Source organism: Bombina bombina, chromosome 3 (genome assembly GCF_027579735.1).
Source record: "Bombina bombina isolate aBomBom1 chromosome 3, aBomBom1.pri, whole genome shotgun sequence".
Taxonomy (NCBI): domain Eukaryota; kingdom Metazoa; phylum Chordata; class Amphibia; order Anura; family Bombinatoridae; genus Bombina; species Bombina bombina.
In genome coordinates this window covers 47,328,412-47,348,197 of record NC_069501.1, presented here as the reverse complement: position 1 = coordinate 47,348,197, position 19,786 = coordinate 47,328,412, and the positions used below count along the sequence as shown (strand labels likewise).

General features: G+C 41.0%; 1 protein-coding gene and 1 long non-coding RNA gene across 2 annotated transcripts in view; both read left to right on the top strand.

The window, feature by feature from the left end:
- The first annotated feature begins 7,101 nt into the window (after nucleotides 1-7,101).
- On the top strand, nucleotides 7,102-17,151 carry LOC128652851 (uncharacterized). Its single transcript, XR_008401309.1, has 3 exons — nucleotides 7,102-7,137; nucleotides 15,555-15,638; nucleotides 17,024-17,151. It is a non-coding gene; the product is annotated as an uncharacterized LOC128652851 (long non-coding RNA).
- A 40-nt stretch (nucleotides 17,152-17,191) lies between these two features.
- CFAP44 (cilia and flagella associated protein 44) overlaps nucleotides 17,192-19,786 on the top strand; it is a 296,056-nt gene continuing 293,461 nt past the window's right edge. The window contains exons 1-4 of the mRNA XM_053705145.1: nucleotides 17,192-17,207; nucleotides 18,257-18,388; nucleotides 18,559-18,672; nucleotides 18,774-19,461. Coding sequence (XP_053561120.1) covers nucleotides 17,192-17,207; nucleotides 18,257-18,388; nucleotides 18,559-18,672; nucleotides 18,774-19,461 — 950 coding nt within the window. The remainder of the gene's footprint in view (nucleotides 17,208-18,256; nucleotides 18,389-18,558; nucleotides 18,673-18,773; nucleotides 19,462-19,786) is intronic.

Sequence of the window (19,786 nt, the reverse complement as noted above, 5' to 3'; positions counted from 1 at the left end):
AGTAGTGACGACATACTGAAATAAGTCAATATCATTTTTATTTTACTCCACCTGGCCCTGTTAGGTTTTTATGTGTTTGTTTTGTCCAATTTTTGGGCCCATCTACAAAAGTTATATTTTATGTTACAGAAAATTTCTAAAAATTGTAAAAATGGAGCAAAATGATTGTCAAAGCTTTGTCAAATGCTGTATATTCTTTCATGCCATACCATTGACTTTCATGTATAATGTTTGTTTACTTTTTCAATAAAGCTCCTTTAAAAAAAAAAAAAAAAAAAAAAAGGCCAAAATCAAAATATTTAATATATAAAATTAAAGGATTCCAAAACTTTTTTTATTTGTGCACAAACGTAACCCAAATATCATATAACAAACATAAATATTTAATAAATTACCTACTTTTACACGCCAACGAAGCTGCTCTACATGATAAAATATCAATTTTATTTTCGCTGATTACGTCAGTTAATCCAACCCTCAAATTATGGGCCGTACAAGATTAAAATCAATGTCCAATCGTATGCCAATTAAATGCATATAATTATGCAATGCTTTTGTCACCCTGCGCATGCGCATATTTCCTCCCTGATGCCGAGATTACCCACACAGTGTTACTGGTTTGCATAGAGAGTGTCTGTGAGTGATGTAAAGGATGATGCTTCAGCAGATCGCACATGCGCATTGCGGCAATACTCGGCCATTTTTATAACCTGGGTTATCGGTTTGGATTGGATGATGGAGAAGCATAGCCGGCGGTGGGTTTGGAAAATGTTTGATTTTACAAATATGATTTCTACTAAATGGTAATTATTTAAAACGTAACATAAATTAAAAAATTATATGAAATGTTTCCTTTTTGCGATTTCAGATATTTTTTTGGGGGTATATATTTAGATATTTAATAAGTGTATTTACTGGCCCCTATATACACTCCAGCTGTGACTGGGGTGAAGCCTTACCCAACCTCCACAGACCAGAACAAAAGGGTTTCCCATATAAAAGAAAACAAAGCACAATATGGTTTTCTCAAGTTGAAGGAAATTTGTAACACGTTTATCCTCATGGCTTCACTGAAAATGGCACAAAAATAAAAAAGCGCTGTGAGAAGAAAATTTAAACATGGTGACTAGCCAAAAAGAGGCCCGTAAAAGCGGCTAACAACTAGCGTATATGAAAAGTATGATAAACCCCTCTCCTTAAAATACAGAGGATCTCCTTAGATTTTGTATAATAGCCCTGACATCTTCTCCCAAGCTGAACAACGATCCTATAACGGATCTGTCAGCTAAAGTTGCACAGCGCCTGCAAAAGTTATATACAAAAACTGCCCATAAAAAATTAAATCCTTGAAATAAAGGATTGTTATAAGTCCCAAGGCTCAGGGTATATTTCAGGAGATCTAACTCCTATCTTAGTGTCGTCCTATGTCTATAAATATAAAAGGTAGACACACTTACCTTAGGAGCCTCAGCTATGGGGCAGACACAGCCTTCCAGGTCTGACAGCTTCATCCAGACTTCTGACAGGGTCCTGAAGTAGAAAGGAAAGCAGTGTAAACCTAACACTGGTTGCCGAGTGGGGGTGTTAGCATACATTGTTGAAAGGAGGACAGAGAAGTTCCCTGCGACATTCAACAGCTACCAATACTCTTACTAAGAGATTTACATGGACACAGCATAAACCCCAGTCCTGTCTTGATAGGGAAACTACCCATTAAAGGACTTAATTGTCTTCAGAGACCTCCTCATAGTTACAGAGGCAAAGAATGACTGGGGAGTATGGGTAGTGGGAGGAAGCTCTGGCTGGGGTGTTCTTTGCCTCCTCCTTGTGGCCAGGCGGTGAATTTCCCAACAGTAATTGATTGGAATCGTGGACTCTCCATGCCACTGGAAAGAAAATATAATTTTCTAATTCGTTGGAGCATTTAATTTTAAGACTAATGACCCTTCACTACTGTTTGTTTAACCCCCGCAAAGGTGTTAAACACACAGTAGAAGTGTCATTCCGAACCCACCCCTGATCCAATCAGGAGAACCTGTTGCACAACTCAGATGTACATCTAGCCACCAATCATAAAGTGCTACCCAGGGTGCTAATCCAAAAATGGGTCGACTCCTAAGCTTAGAGTCCTGCTTTTCAAATAAAGATACCGAAAGAATGAAGAAAAATTGATAATAGGAGAAAAATTTAAAAGTTGCTTAAAATTGCTGCTCTACCTAAATCATAAAAGAAAAAAAATGGGCTTCATATTCCTCTAACTCCACTTTCTGTGCTGATGGATAAAAAAGTAAGACAAAGCACTTTACAAACAAGTGAAAACACAAGAGTAAAGTTATTAAATAAATGTAGGAAGCTACTGAGCTCTATGAACCAGTCAAAATTAACTTCCAGGGGACATGTTAAAGGGACATAAAACCAACTAGTTTTCTTTCATAGAGCAAACAATTGTAAACAATTTCCAATTTTCTTCTAATAACAAATTGTCTTTGTTATATTGGTATCCTTTGTTGAGCCAATGACAAGAGGCATATATGTGCAGCCACCAATCAGCAGCTAGCTCCCAGTAGTGCATGAATGCTCCTGAGTCTACCTAAGTATCCTTTTCAACAAAGGGTAATAAGAGAACAAAGAAAATTAGATAACATAAGTAAATTTGACAACTGTTTAAAATTGCATGCTTTATTTCAGTCATGAAAGAAAGAAAAAAAAATACTGTCCATTTAATGGAGTTGCAAACGGTGCATTTTTGATCTCATGTCCTGATTGGATTGCTGTAACAAACATATAAGTAATTTGCATCTTTAATAATGCCTAGAGCCTGGGTTTGCATCAATTTGTCATCGACTGTCCCAGCCTTTGCCTCGGGGGCCCAGTGTTGTCTAATTACACCCTGGCTTTAAACCCAAAACTGTTAAAGGCTCTTTTCATGCCTGTTTGAATTTTACCTTGGAGAGGAGATTTGCTAAACTGAGTATATCTGATTTAGTTATAGGGGCAAGATCTTTTCCCATTGGGCAGTCTGATTTTCTAGAATGCTCCCCATTGGTGACAGTACATTGTCTGGATCACAATCTGATTGGTCCAGGGTCTTAAAGACATTGATGCTGACTAATGAGGTGTGTGCTGAGTCATGTTTAGTTGAATGATTTAAAGCCATTTGTAATGGTCTGGGCTTGTGTTGAAAAGTATAAATGTATTTATCTTTTCAGCAAGAAATACAAATATGAATTTTGGAGAGGTGCCCATTAACCATCCAATGTAGTTTTGTAATTATTATGTAAGATGGTTTGTCATTGGCTGCAGTTAAACTGGGGCTGAAATAACCACTTTAGTTTTTCCTAGGCATTTTCAGGTATTCATAGCGCACACACACCCAGATTTAAAGGGACAGTTTACCATAATTTTTTCTCCACTTTAATTTGTTTCCATTGATCCAATCTATTTGCTTGAGTGTATTAATTTTTTTACAGATAGCTTTCACTTTATTTCAGCATTTTACACTCCCAGTAGGAGGTAGAAAAGAGAAGCAATAAAATGTTAATTTTCGATTGTTCTAAGTATTAGGGTGTGGTATACAGAGATAATATAAAGAAGTATGTGTATGTACAGAAAGTGATAAACTAAGGATATCTGATTTCCCTGCAAGCTAAACCCATTTTGATGGGTTGTGGTTTCAAAGAACGAAACCAGCTATTTTGAATATAAAAATAAACATAAAGGGGCAATTTGCCTTACATTTTATACTCTGCAGCTGGTATAACAAGTAATTGGAACCACATTAAGTAAAAACTATTTCACAGTATACTGTCCCTAACCCCCCCCAAAGAAAAACAAAACCCAGAGTATTGGTATTAAAGGGACAGTAAAGTAAAAAAAAATCTTTCATGATTTAAATAGGGCATGTAATTTTAACTTTCCAATTTACTTTTATTACCAATTTTGCTTTGTTCTCTTGGTATTCTTAATTGAAAGCTAAATCTAGGAGGTTCATGTGCTAATTTCTTAGACCTTGAAGACTGCCTCTAATCTGAAAGCATTTTGACAGTTTTTCACCACTAGAGGGCATTAGTTCATGTGTTTCATATAGATAACATTGAGCTCAGGCACGTGAAGCTCCTAGGAGTCAGCACTGATTGGCTAAAAATGCAAGTCTGTCAAAAGAACTGAAATAAGGGGGCAGTTTGCAGAGGCTTAGATACAAGGTAATCACAGAGGTAAAAAGTATATTATTATAACTGTGTTGGTTATGCAAACTGGGGAATGGGTAATAAAGGGATTATCTATCTTTTTAAACAACAAAAATTCTCTTGTTTACTGTCCCTTTAATAGCCATACATGATAGTTAAGGTAATGAGGGAAGAGACTTTAATATTTTATAATAGATCTGTGTAGTTGGTGAGGTTAAAAGGACATGAAACCCAATTTTCTTTCTTTCATGATTCAGATAGAGCGTTCAATTTTAAACAACTTTCATATTCCTTCTAGTATAAATTTTCTTTATTATCTTATTATTTTTTTGTTGAAAAGCAGGGACTTAAAGGGCCAGTAGCTACAGTAGATTTGCATAATCAACTAATGCATGATAAAAAAAACAATGCAATAGCACTTAGTCTGAACTTAAAATGAGTATTAGATTTTTCTGACAAATTTCAAAGTTATGTCTATTGCCACTCCCCCTGTATCATGTGACAGCCATCAGCCAATCACAAATGCATATGCATATATTCTGTGAAGATGCTCAGTAGGAGCTGGTGACTCAAAAAGTGTAACTATAAAAAGACAGTGCACATTTTGTTAATGGAAAAATTGTAAAATTGTTTAAAATTGCTGCTCTATCTGAATCATGAAAGTTTCATTTTGACTTGAGTGTCGCTTTAAGCTCATGAGTGTGCAAACTATATAACAGAATTTTTGCAAGAATGGGTTCTAAAGAAAGTTTTTGGATCTCGTATCCCTTTAAAGTGATGATAAACTTTCCCCTTTGTATAAACAGATGTTAGCATTATTTTAGATGCAGTTTAATTCATAAGTTTTAATGAAGATACGCTTTAACTTACTTTTTAACCCCTTAACGACTGCAATGTACCCTGTACGTCGCTGGTCGTAAAGTGATTGTCTCTGCATAATTAGAGCCTCCTTCCTGCAAGCTTTCTAAAATAGCATGGAGACTGCGCTAATGAAAAAGTCACCCCCATAGAAAGACCAGTGATGTACCCTGTACAGGGTACGTCGCTGGTCATTAAGGGGTTAATGTAGAGCTAAAATTCAAATACCCTGCACTAATTTTTTGGTTAGCTAACAGTTTGAACTATTCTCCAATAGACATTCCAGCTAAAAAAAAAAAAAACAGTGTGGGTGTCGTATGGCTAAAGTACTGATCAAAGAAAAGTTCAAATTGTTAGTGCACAAAAATAAAATACTTTTGAAGTGGGAGACTTTGAATTTCAGCGCTACATTAAAAAGTTAATGTGTATCTTCATTACAACTTATGAATTAAACTCCATCTAACATTCAGAATCTGTTTATACAAAGGAGAAAGATTACCACCTAGTACCATATTTTGGCATTTAAATGTTTCTTTTTAATGAGGAAAATTGTGACCTAGGACAATTCAAGGGAAGACAGTAAAATTGTGTACAGTTCTTTTTATAGTAACATATGACTTAAGTGTTGTATTTCAAAGTTTTTCATGTTATAAATCTTGGATCAACTTATTCGTTGGATGAACAATATCCTATTGTAAGATATGATCTAGTGCAGATAGTGGGATGCAGCTTCTTCTGAGTTTGGAGAAAAGCACAGAACTTCCTCCTTGGAGCGCTTAACTGCCTGCATTTTGCAGTATGGGAACCTCTATCTCACTTTTCTACCTACTAGTCAGGGGTCAAGTCGAGCAGAAACGCATGGGAATGGCGTTCCTGCACTATTTTTGCAGGTGGAACTAAGTTCCCCCTAGACAGAGAACAGAAATGCTTCAGTAAACACTGCTGCTGCTGGTGGGAGAAACTGGAGCACAGTCTGGTTAGAGGGATAGTGAGATCCTCTAGTAATGGGCAGTAACACTTCCTACAATACACTAAATGCAAGCCTGTCAGCAGTCCTGCTATGTGATCACCCTGCACTATGTGGAACACATGGTGCTTACATTTCTATATGGCTTTCTCACTGGGGTTATTTAGCTCCCCTCAGCAGAAATAGGACTATTGAACCATAAGTGGGTGAGACTTTTCATTGGTTTTAATTTGCTTACATTAACCAACACATTTTGCCATCCTGTCCAACATTAAACATTCTTAACCTAGGATAGGAAGGATCAACGGTTGGAGGGTATGGGGCAAGTGGAACCGAGGGGGTGGGGCTAAGTGTGCAAGGGTGGAGTTTGGTTATTCCTGGGCAGGGTTTGGGTGCGGTGTGGTTATAGTATTTGTGGGAGGGGTCTGGACTGTAAAGTATCTACGCCAGTGACCTACATCTAAAAGAGTACACTCTTAAATATACACCAAAGCATGAAATATCTCTCCTTATTCGTGTGAATAGATTCACAAAGGAGAAAAAAAGGGGAATTGCTGCCACAATAGCAAACCACTTGCGAGTGGTTACATTGTGTTGTATAAAAATAAACCGCAACTGCAAGTTGTATTGTGTTCCGCGCAAGATGTCACACAAAGTATATTTTTATGTTGCCACCAGCTCATTTCTGCAAACTGATTATAAGACAATGTCACCTCTCCGTACACTAATTACAGACATATTTATTGTGCAGAGTTCCAGCACTAATGCGCTTTATCTCGGGCTGTTTACAGACATCAGCGATACAGGTTTCTTATATGAAGAGTTTGCTGCTGATCAGATTCAGCAAACAGTCGCCGTATAATAAGTTAGAGAAGTGCAGCACGACTTTTTATTTGCGGCTGTATAGGAAGTAACACGGCATAATTATCTATACAAAGCCTGTGATTGGTGAACGTTTACCATGTGACAATCTTTTAACTTATTAGAACTACAATTCCCAGAAAAAGCTCCACATGTGACTGTTGCCATAGGAATAGCGGAAGCCTTCTTTACTTGGTCTCCAGGCAACTGTATAAACTAACATGGAGTCTGAAGAGCTGGAAAATGCAGCATATGAAGTAAAAGGTAACATGTTCGATATATACTGCACTGGAGAGAGGCAGAACTAGATCTATATACATCACTGGAGAGAGGCAGAACTAGATCTATATACAGCACTGGAGAGAGGGTGACCTAGCTCTATATACAGCACTGGAGAGAGGGTGACCTAGCTCTATATACAGCACAGGAGAGAGGGTGACCTAGCTCTATATACAACACTGGAGAGAGGGTGACCTAGCTCTATATACAGCACTGGGGAGAGGCTGACACAGCTCTATATACAGCACTGGAGAGAGGGTGACAGAGCTCTATATACAGCACTGGGGAGAGGGTGACCTAGCTCTATATACAGCACTGGAGAGAGGGTGACCTAGCTCTATATACAGCACTGGGGAGAGGCTGACACATCTCTATATACAGCACTGGAGAGAGGTTGACCTAGCTCTATATACAGCACTGGAGAGAGGGTTACCTAGCTCTATATACAGCACTGGGGAGAGGGTGACCTAGCTCTATATACAGCACTGGAGAGAGGGTGACCTAGCTCTATATACAGCACTGGGGAGAGGCTGACACAGCTCTATATACAGCACTGGAGAGAGGGTGACCTAGCTCTATATACAGCACTGGGGAGAGGGTGACCTAGCTCTATATACAGCACTGGGGAGAGGGTGACCTAGCTCTATATACAGCACTGGGGAGAGGGTGACCTAGCTCTATATACAGCACTGGAGAGAGGGTGACCTAGCTCTATATACAGCACTGGGGAGAGGCTGACACATCTCTATATACAGCACTGGAGAGCGGGTGACCTAGCTCTATATACAGCACTGGAGAGAGGGTGACCTAGCTCTATATACAGCACTGGGGAGAGGGTGACCTAGCTCTATATACAGCACTGGAGAGAGGATGACACAGCTCTATATACAGCACTGGAGAGAGGGTGACCTAGCTCTATATACAGCACTGGGGAGAGTGTGACCTAGCTCTATATACAGCACTAGAGAGAGGGTGACCTAGCTCTATATACAGCACTGGAGAGAGGGTGACCTAGCTCTATATACAGCACTAGAGAGAGGGTGACCTAGCTCTATATACAGCACTAGAGAGAGGGTGACCTAGCTCTATATACAGCACTGGAGAGAGGGTGACCTAGCTCTATATACAGCACTGGAGAGAGGGTGACACAGCTCTATATACAGCACTGGAGAGAGGGTGACACATCTCTATATACAGCACTGGAGAGAGGGTGACCTAGCTCTATATACAGCACTGGAGAGAGGGTGACCTAGCTCTATATACAGCACTGGGGAGAGGGTGACCTAGCTCTATATACAGCACTGGGGAGAGGCTTACCTAGCTCTATATACAGCACTGGAGAGAGGGTGACACATCTCTATATACAGCACTGGAGAGCGGGTGACCTAGCTCTATATACAGCACTGGAGAGAGGGTGACACAGCTCTATATACAGCACTGGAGAGAGAGTGACCTAGCTCTATATACAGCACTGGGGAGAGGGTGACCTAGCTCTATATACAGCACTGGGGAGAGGGTGACCTAGCTCTATATACAGCACTGGGGAGAGGGTGACCTAGCTCTATATACAGCACTAGAGAGAGGGTGACCTAGCTCTATATACAGCACTAGAGAGAGGGTGACCTAGCTCTATATACAGCACTGGAGAGAGGGTGACCTAGCTCTATATACAGCACTGGAGAGAGGGTGACACAGCTCTATATACAGCACTGGAGAGAGGGTGACACATCTCTATATACAGCACTGGAGAGAGGGTGACCTAGCTCTATATACAGCACTGGAGAGAGGGTGACCTAGCTCTATATACAGCACTGGGGAGAGGGTGACCTAGCTCTATATACAGCACTGGGGAGAGACTGACCTAGCTGTATATACAGCACTGGAGAGAGGTTGACCTAGCTGTATATACAGCACTGGGGAGAGGCTGACCTAGCTCTATATACAGCACTGGGGAGAGACTGACCTAGCTCTATATACAGCACTGGAGAGAGGGTGACCTAGCTCTATATACAGCACTGGGGAGAGGCTGACCTAGCTCTATATACAGCACAGGAGAGAGGGTGACACAGCTCTATATACAGCACTGGAGAGAGAGGGTGACAGAGCTCTATATACAGCACTGGAGAGAGGGTGACCTAGCTCTATATACAGCACTGGAGAAAGGGTGACCTAGCTCTATATACAGCACTGGAGAAAGGGTGACACAGCTCTATATACAGCACTGGAGAGAGAGGGTGACACAGCTCTATATACAGCACTGGAGAGAGGTTGACCTAGCTCTATATACAGCACTGGAGAGAGGGTGACCTAGCTCTATATACAGCACTGGAGAGAGGGTGACACAGCTCTATATACAGCACTGGAGAGAGAGTGACCTAGCTCTATATACAGCACCAGGGAGAGGGTGACCTAGCTCTATATACAGCACTGGGGAGAGACTGACCTAGCTCTATATACAGCACTGGGGAGAGACTGACCTAGCTCTATATACAGCACTGGAGAGAGGGTGACCTTGCTCTATATACAGCACTGGAGAGAGGGTGACCTAGCTCTATATACAGCACTGGAGAGAGGGTGACCTAGCTCTATATACAGCACTGGAGAGGGTGACCTAGCTCTATATACAGCACTGGGGAGAGGGTGACACAGCTCTATATACAGCACTGGAGAGAGGGTGACACAGCTCTATATACAGCACTGGAGAGAGGGTGACACAGCCCTATATACAGCACTGGAGAGAGGGTGACCTAGCTCTATATACAGCACTGGAGAGAGGGTGACACAGCTCTATATACAGCACTGGAGAGAGGGTGACACAGCCCTATATACAGCACTGGAGAGAGGGTGACCTAGCTCTATATACAGCACTGGAGAGAGGGTGACCTAGCTCTATATACAGCACTGGAGAGAGGGTGACCTAGCTGTATATACAGCACTGGGGAGAGGCTGGCCTAGCTCTATATACAGCACAGGAGAGAGGGTGACCTAGCTCTACACAGCACTGGAGAGAGGGTGACCTAGCTCTATATACAGCACTGGAGAGAGGGTGACCTAGCTCTATATACAGCACTGGAGAGAGGGTGACCTAGCTGTATATACAGCACTGGAGAGAGGGTGACCTAGCTCTATATACAGCACTGGAGAGAGGGTGACCTAGCTCTATATACAGCACTGGAGAGAGGCTGACCTAGCTCTATATACAGCACTGGAGAGAGGCTGACCTAGCTCTATATACAGCACTGGAGAGAGGTTGACCTAGCTCTATATACAACATTGGAGAGAGGGTGACCTAGCTCTATATACAGCACTAGGGAGAGGCTTACCTAGCTCTATATACAGCACTGGAGAGAGGGTGACACATCTCTATATACAGCACTGGAGAGCGGGTGACCTAGCTCTATATACAGCACTGGAGAGAGGGTGACACAGCTCTATATACAGCACTGGAGAGAGAGTGACCTAGCTCTATATACAGCACTGGGGAGAGGGTGACCTAGCTCTATATACAGCACTGGGGAGAGGGTGACCTAGCTCTATATACAGCACTGGGGAGAGGGTGACCTAGCTCTATATACAGCACTGGAGAGAGGGTGACCTAGCTCTATATACAGCACTGGAGAGAGGGTGACCTAGCTCTATATACAGCACTGGAGAGAGGGTGACCTAGCTCTATATACAGCACTGGGGAGAGGGTGACCTAGCTCTATATACAGCACTGGAGAGAGGGTGACACAGCTCTATATACAGCACTGGGGAGAGGGTGACCTAGCTCTATATATAGCACTGGAAAGAGGGTGACCTAGCTCTATATACAGCACTGGAGAGAGGGTGACCTAGCTCTATATACAGCACTGGAGAGAGGGTGACCTAGCTCTATATACAGCACTGGAGAGAGGGTGACCTAGCTCTATATACAGCACTGGAGAGAGGGTGACCTAGCTCTATATACAGCACTGGAGAGAGGGTGACCTAGCTCTATATACAGCACTGGAGAGAGGCTGACCTTGCTCTATATACAGCACTGGAGAGAGGGTGACCTAGCTCTATATACAGCACTGGAGAGAGGGTTACCTAGCTCTATATACAGCACTGGAGAGGGTGACCTAGCTCTATATACAGCACTGGGGAGAGGGTGACACAGCTCTATATACAGCACTGGAGAGAGGGTGACACAGCTCTATATACAGCACTGGAGAGAGGGTGACACAGCCCTATATACAGCACTGGAGAGAGGGTGACCTAGCTCTATATACAGCACTGGAGAGAGGGTGACCTAGCTCTATATACAGCACTGGAGAGAGGGTGACCTAGCTCTATATACAGCACTGGAGAGAGGGTGACCTAGCTCTATATACAGCACTGGGGAGGGTGACCTAGCTCTATATACAGTACTGGAGAGAGGCTGACACAGCTCTATATACAGCACTGGAGAGAGGGTGACCTAGCTCTATATACAGCACTGGAGAGAGGGTTACCTAGCTCTATATACAGCACTGGAGAGGGTGACCTAGCTCTATATACAGCACTGGGGAGAGGGTGACACAGCTCTATATACAGCACTGGAGAGAGGGTGACACAGCTCTATATACAGCACTGGAGAGAGGGTGACACAGCTCTATATACAGCACTGGAGAGAGGGTGACCTAGCTCTATATACAGCACTGGAGAGAGGGTGACCTAGCTGTATATACAGCACTGGGGAGAGGCTGGCCTAGCTCTATATACAGCACAGGAGAGAGGGTGACCTAGCTCTATATACAGCACTGGAGAGAGGGTGACCTAGCTCTATATACAGCACTGGAGAGAGGCTGACCTAGCTCTATATACAGCACTGGAGAGAGGGTGACATAGCTCTATATACAGCACTGGAGAGAGGCTGACCTAGCTCTATATACAGCACTGGAGAGAGGATGACACAGCTCTATATACAGCACTGGAGAGAGGGTGACCTAGCTCTATATACAGCACTGGAGAGAGGGTGACGTAGCTCTATATACAGCACTGGAGAGAGGGTGACCTAGCTGTATATACAGCACTGGAGAGAGGGTGACCTAGCTGTATATACAGCACTGGAGAGAGGGTGACCTAGCTCTATATACAGCACTGGAGAGAGAGGGCGACCTAGCTCTATATACAGCACTGGAGAAAGGGTGGCACAGCTCTATATACAGCACTGGAGAGAGTGTGACACAGCTCTATATACAGCATTGGAGAGAGGGTGACCTAGCTCTATATACAGCACTGGGGAGAATTGACACAGCTCTATATACAGCACTGGAGAGAGTGTGACACAGCTCTATATACAGCATTGGAGAGAGGGTGACCTAGCTCTATATACAGCACTGGAGAGAGGGTGACCTAGCTCTATATACAGCACTGTAGAGAGGGTGAGCTAGCTCTATATACAGCACTGGGGAGAGGGTGACACAGCTCTATATACAGCACTGGAGAGAGGGTGACCTAGCTCTATATACAGCACTGAGGAGAGGGTGACCTAGCTCTATATACAGCACTGGGGAGAGGGTGACCTAGCTCTATATACAGCACTGGGGAGAGGGTGACCTAGCTCTATATACAGCATTGGAGAGAGGGTGACCTAGCTCTATATACAGCACTGGAGAGAGGGTGACCTAGCTCTATATACAGCACTGGGGAGAGGCTGACCTAGCTCTATATACAGCACTGGAGAGAGAGGGTGACAGAGCTCTATATACAGCACTGGAGAGAGGGTGACCTAGCTCTATATACAGCACTGTAGAAAGGGTGACCTAGCTCTATATACAGCACTGGAGAAAGGGTGACACAGCTCTATATACAGCACTGGAGAGAGAGGGTGACACAGCTCTATATACAGCACTGGAGAGAGAGGGTGACACAGCTCTATATACAGCACTGGAGAGAGGGTGACACAGCTCTATATACAGCACTGGAGAGAGGGTGACCTAGCTCTATATACAGCACTGAGGAGAGGGTGACCTAGCTCTATATACAGCACTGGGGAGAGGGTGACCTAGCTCTATATACAACATTGGAGAGAGGGTGACCTAGCTCTATATACAGCACTGAGGAGAGGGTGACCTAGCTCTATATACAGCACTGGGGAGAGGGTGACCTAGCTCTATATACAACATTGGAGAGAGGGTGACACAGCTCTATATACAGCACTGGAGAGAGGGTGACCTAGCTCTATATACAGCACTGAGGAGAGGGTGACCTAGCTCTATATACAGCACTGGGGAGAGGGTGACCTAGCTCTATATACAGCACTGGGGAGAGGGTGACCTAGCTCTATATACAACATTGGAGAGAGGGTGACCTAGCTCTATATACAGCACTGGAGAGAGGGTGACCTAGCTCTATATACAGCACTGTAGAGAGGGTGAGCTAGCTCTATATACAGCACTGTAGAGAGGGTGAGCTAGCTCTATATACAGCACTGGGGAGAGGGTGACACAGCTCTATATACAGCACTGGAGAGAGGGTGACCTAGCTCTATATACAGCACTGAGGAGAGGGTGACCTAGCTCTATATACAGCACTGGGGAGAGGGTGACCTAGCTCTATATACAGCACAGGGGAGATGGTGACACAACTCTATATACAGCACCAACTGTGACTTCTGCTTCAGGGAAAGTGCACGCTGATCAAATACTCACAAGCATCAAGAGAAATCTTGTAAACATTTTTTTTTTAGCATTATATTACAGTGCATGTGTCTCTCTTTCACATTCAGAACCTTTATAGCGAGATAAACAGCTCATAAGCTACATTTTATCTTTTTAAAATTGTTTGAGTGACCTCACAGTATTGACAACGCTCGTTAGATAATCGCATCAGGGTGGATACTTAATTATATCATCGGACACAATGTTAATTTGTAAGGGCTGTTTTTTTCAGTGGTTTGTGTTTATATGGCATGAGGGTACAGTTAAAGGTCCTAACTGAGCATTTCATTTTTTGACTGGAATGTCCCTTTAAACGGAAGAGCTCTGCTGGATGTTAAGGAAATGAATACTACAAACTGAGCAGCCCATTCACATAATCTGTAGAAAGTAACTGTACAAAACACTAGTGACATGGCTTAATAGGTTAGTGGTTCCTTTGCAAATCTAATGGTCACAGGGCACGTACACGTCTATGGATGATAGACTGAGAGCAGTTATTGTTTATCAGTGAGTATGTCCTGTATGTACAATGAAGGGCTCAGACTCCCTTTATTGGTAAAATAAATATGTGTTTTATACTGTTACTCTTTATCAATGTGATTATAAATATAATAATTAGGGATGCACCGAAATTTCAGCCGCAGAAAGTTTCGGCCGAAAATGGCATTTTTTTAATTCGTTTTTTCGCTTTTTTTTGCCTTTTATTTTCGGTAAAATTATTGTGTAGCATATTTTAAATTTGATGCCAGCCTAGAGCTGCTGTTAGAGTTCATTACTTGACTTACTGTTTTGCATATAATAATAGTTTTCTAGGACTATACTTTATTTTGATAATTGTTAAAAAACAAACAAATGGTTAAATCTGATTCTGTTACACAGAACTAAATAAAGAATAATACTAGCGATGCACCAACATTTGGGGCGCCGAAAATGTGCAATTCCAATTTCGGCCCAAAGAGGACCAAAATGGCTAAAAATGTACTTCCCTCCCCTGTTCTATTGAGTTAAATGTCTATCCTAAGCATAAAGCGAGCAGCACAACACTGGCATGGTACACAGAGCACACACATAAGTACCATGACATGATGATATTTGAAACCAGCAATGCCCTTTTTTTTTTTCTTTTTTTTTAGAAGGAAACCAAAGTTCTGAATGCAGTATTCAAAGGAGGATAAGTAACATGTTTATAAACACTTGATAATATCAGACACAGCCCTAAGCACACACAGTGAATATGTATAAGCCTTATATACAGTGCTCATACATCAGCCTCTTGTGCGTAGACATTCTATTCACCTGAGGCAAATATGCGTGCACACTATATATGCATAAGCCCAAGCTCGCACACAGTTAGTACAAATTAGCACCCACCAAACAGTATATATCCCTTGTAGAGCTCCACCAGTTTCACTGCAGATCACGCCCTACGGTAAAAGGGACCATGCCTATTTGTTGGAGCTTTCCCGACTACAAGCTCTCTCAGCTACACACACACACTGTAGTTAAAAGAGAAAAAAAATGTGGTTTCGGTTTTCGGCCAGGGGCATCCTGAATTTTTTCGGGAATCGGTTTCGGTCCAGAATTTTCATTTTGGTGCATCCCTAATAATACTTGTATTATTATTATAAACTTATTGCAAATGCCTCAGTTGGTTCTAAATAATAAGCTTTGGTTAAGAAAAAGCATGAATTGCTATTGTAACTAGTGCCTTATTAATATATTGTAAATTATATAAAGGTGACGAAGAATCTGATGTAGAAGCGAGAAACATGGAAGCTGAGGCTGAAAATCCTGTGTCGCACGAAATATCAAAACCTTCAGGTAAATCTGCTTCTATTTAATAACATTCATTACTGAACTAAAATAAAAAATGACGTATAATAAGAATAGGCTGAATTTTGAGAAGAGACTGTACTTACTGGGCCTGACGGTACCTGATACCTACATTTTAATTTTTGTTTTAGTTCTTTTAGTATCCTTTGTAAAACTGTCATTCTTGCTGAGCTCAGGAGCGTGCACGTGTATTTAGCTGTCTAACAATAAAGTTTGCAAAATTGTTTATAGCAATGTTCTAAATAGTTACAACAGTTATAAGCCACATCCTGTTGTACAGACAATTTAAAGAGACCGTAAAATCAATGTTAAACAACAGCTTTCCAATTTACTTCTATTATAAAATTTGCTTTATTCTTTTGGTGTCTTTTGTTGAAAAGCATATCTAGGTAAGCTCAGGAGCAACAATACACTACTGGAAGCTAGCTGCTGATTGGTGGCTGCACATACTTTATATGCCTATTGTAAGTGTCTCACCAGAGGAGTTCATCTAGCCCCCAGTAGAGTATTGCTACTCATTCAACAAAGGATACTGAGAGAATGGAGCAAATTTCATTTCCCTTTAAGCATCCAATCTGAATTTGTTTGATATAGGTGCTCGCTAACCATGCATTTTGTAGACAATTCATACTGAATCACAACGCCACAAGCCACACCACAGAGTAGCTTACTGCACATTGTTACATTCCACACGACAAAGTAGTATACCACATATTAACTCCTTTACGCTGTTAGGACGGCATAAAACGTTCTACCATATACGTCATCCTGCAGGTTCCTCCTTTGACGAAGACAAGGATTGGCTTGGGGGGGCGTGTCTAGTAGCATAGGCAGTTCCCCATGATCCGTACCCGGCCTTTACGATCACGTGATTTCATTTTTACTAATAGTCTTCGTTCCGATGTGAACACTACTGTACCGTCATGAAAGGGTTAAAGGAACATAACACAATGCAATATTCATTACGCAACAAATGATCATAGTTTACCACTAAGTAACATACCCACATCTCCCTGTACTGAAACTTAGCATAAATTAGCATAACTCTGCTTTAATTTGTGTATCACATTATAAAGTAGCACATTACACCACTAATTACCACATTGCACCACAAAATAGCACTGGCAAAATAAATAATGACAGTTTCTTTTTTTAATTATGCACAATTATACATTTTATGGGGAATTAAATGTAACGAGATATCCTTTGAATTATAGGGATTATAATTTAAAATGCCTTAACCCTTTGCCTGCCAGAGGGGGCATATTAATATATTGCATCTCTCTTTAGAAAACAAGGGTTCTGTATTCCCAGTAGATCCTGCACCTTTCATACTGTGTCTCATCCTTTGTGTAACGTTCTTTGTGTTGTAGAGCTAGATGGTGAAGACAATGATAATGATGGTGAAGAACACATAACTCCATCCGGGGAGGAGAAGAACGATAAAGAGCTGCAGGGAGGTTTTCCAGATGACAAACCAAGCAGGGCAGAAGTGCACGAGGCTACAGAAGGTGAATACAAATGATATGAAATCAGTTACAATGCTATTACTAGTAGGTAATTCTATACTACACTGCAACCTGCTATCACCACGTGATCTGTTTTTATATATCATTTTGAAGGTTAGAAACACAATACAGGTAGAAAACCCTTTATCCAAACTGCTTGGGACGGCAAAAGCTTAGAATTTTGGAGAAGTTTGGATTTCGGAATATTTGTATATATCTGGATTTTGTGATTTGTAGCTGTGCATAGTTATTTGCATATCCCTGACCATACTTACTGAAGTAAAATGGAAACTTTGCATTTCTTGGGATTTTTAGTTAAAATTAGCTTAAAGTGATGGTAAACTCTTCCCTTTGTATAAACCGATCCAGAATGTTATTTTAGATGGAGGTTAATTCATTAGTTGTAAGGAAGATGCACTATAACTTTTTAATATAGATATGAAATTCAAATACCCAGCGCTCCTCTGCCCATTTCAAAAGTCATTTTTTTTCTGTGAGCAAACGGTCTGAATTGTTCTCCAATCAGCACTCTCGCCTTTAGATAACTTTTGTAGCTAGAGCGCTGAGAACAATTTAAACCTTTAGCTCACAGAAAAATTTACTTTTGAAGTGCTTTCATATCTATATTAAAAAGTAAGTTTTATAGCGCATCTTTGTTACAACTGATTGATTAGACGCCATCTAAAATATCACTAACATTGCAAATCTGTTTTTTTAAAGCGGAGACTTTACCATCTGTGCACCATGTGCTCTTGATTTTCTTTTTTGGTCTTTACAATAGCTTAATTGAATATATTATCATATGGATATGGTTTACGCTTGTATCAGAAGTTCACTACTAGGACAAAATTATATAGTTTTCAAATGTCATCAATACTATGTTAAACATAAAATCCACAAAACAAATGGTATTAAATAAAAGGGTTCTTTATTATATGTTCCAGAGCATGTGTATTTGAAAAAATATTGTTAGTCCTTAAAGGGACAGTAAAGTCTGTTTTGTTTTGTTTTGTTTTTTATTTCTTTGATGATAGAGAGCATACATTTTAAAATAACTTGCCATTTTACTTATGTTATCTAATTTGCTTTGACCTTTAGTTGTGGAAAAATATAGTGATGGTGCACCTGGTGAAGTGGAAATAACAACAGAGACACCTACTCCTGATATTGAAGATTTGTCAAAAGACCCTACAGAGACCAAGACTGGTACTGAGGTGGCCCAGATGGACGGTGAGTAATGCTGAGGCTTGTGCAGCAGCCCTGCACAACTTGCACTGTAGGAGTCAAGAAATTGTTATCAATGCCATGTTGAAATAACAAAAATTGACACAGAAAAAGTTAAGCAGAAATTTTAATATAAACAGCTGAAGATAATCTCTATTTCATGCATTGATCTTTAGTTGTGGGAAAATATAGTGATGCAACATCTGCTGAAGTGGAAATAACAACAGAGATACCTACACCAGATATAGAAGAGTTGGCCAAAGACCGTACAGAGGTGGCCCAGAAAGATGGTGAGTAATGCTGAGTATAATAACTATGAATAGGAGTTTATGGATTTGCTCATAATGTAGCTAATTATCCATTAAGATACGTTACAAGATTGTTATTATAGGAACAGATCAACAGCTTGAATCTTTAGAGGCAGATGAACCAAATAAACAAGCAGAACCCAAAGTAGAAGAAGTACCAAAAGAAAAGGAAGATAAAGAAGATGGCAGACTCAAACTAAAAGAAGAAAGCCCAAAATTAGTAGGAGGATCGAAATTAGATGAAGAACCCAAGCTAGAGGAAGATCCCAGAGAAGGTAAACAAACACAACTAAAAGAAGAACCTAAACTAGAACAGGATCCTCAACTGGAAGGAGAACCCAAGCTGGAAGGAGAACCCAAGCTGGAAGGAGAACCCAAACTGGAAGGAGAACCCAAACTGGAAGGAGAACCCAAACTGGAAGGAGAACCCAAACTGGAAGGAGAACCCAAACTGGAAGGGGAACCCAAACTGGAAGGGGAACTCAATCCAGAAGAGAACCCCAAAGTAGAGGAACCCAGTCCAGAAGAAGAACCTAAGGTAGAAGAAGAAACAAAACTAGAAGAAGAACCCAATCAAGATGGACAAAACAAACAAGAAGACGAACCCAAACAAGATGATGAAATCAAACTAGAAGATGAAATCAAACTAGAAGATGAACCCAAACAAGAAGATAAAATCCCAAGCAACTTCTTCTATGATTATGAGGACATCTGCTCCAAGCCATTTGTGACACCTAACACTGGAATTCCAGACCGGGTTCTACATCTATTGTATCCTTTCGATTGATGTTGAGGTGTATAAGTCAGGTTTCTACCTTGTAATGCGTTATTCAGAAATAATTTTTTAAGTGTCTTATAGTGAGATAATCAGCTACAGTAAAATACATGTTGGGTTTCTTTCCATGGACTTATTACTACTCACAGATTGGATAAAACATCATATTTCCAAATGATAGATTTTTAAATAAATATTTAATGGTATTTATTTATATAGATTTAATATATTTTAGAAGGAATCAAAGCAAGATGTAAAGCAATATGAGTCACTCTGAAAGAAAATGATTTAAGAAAAATTGTACTACGTTTTAGACTACAC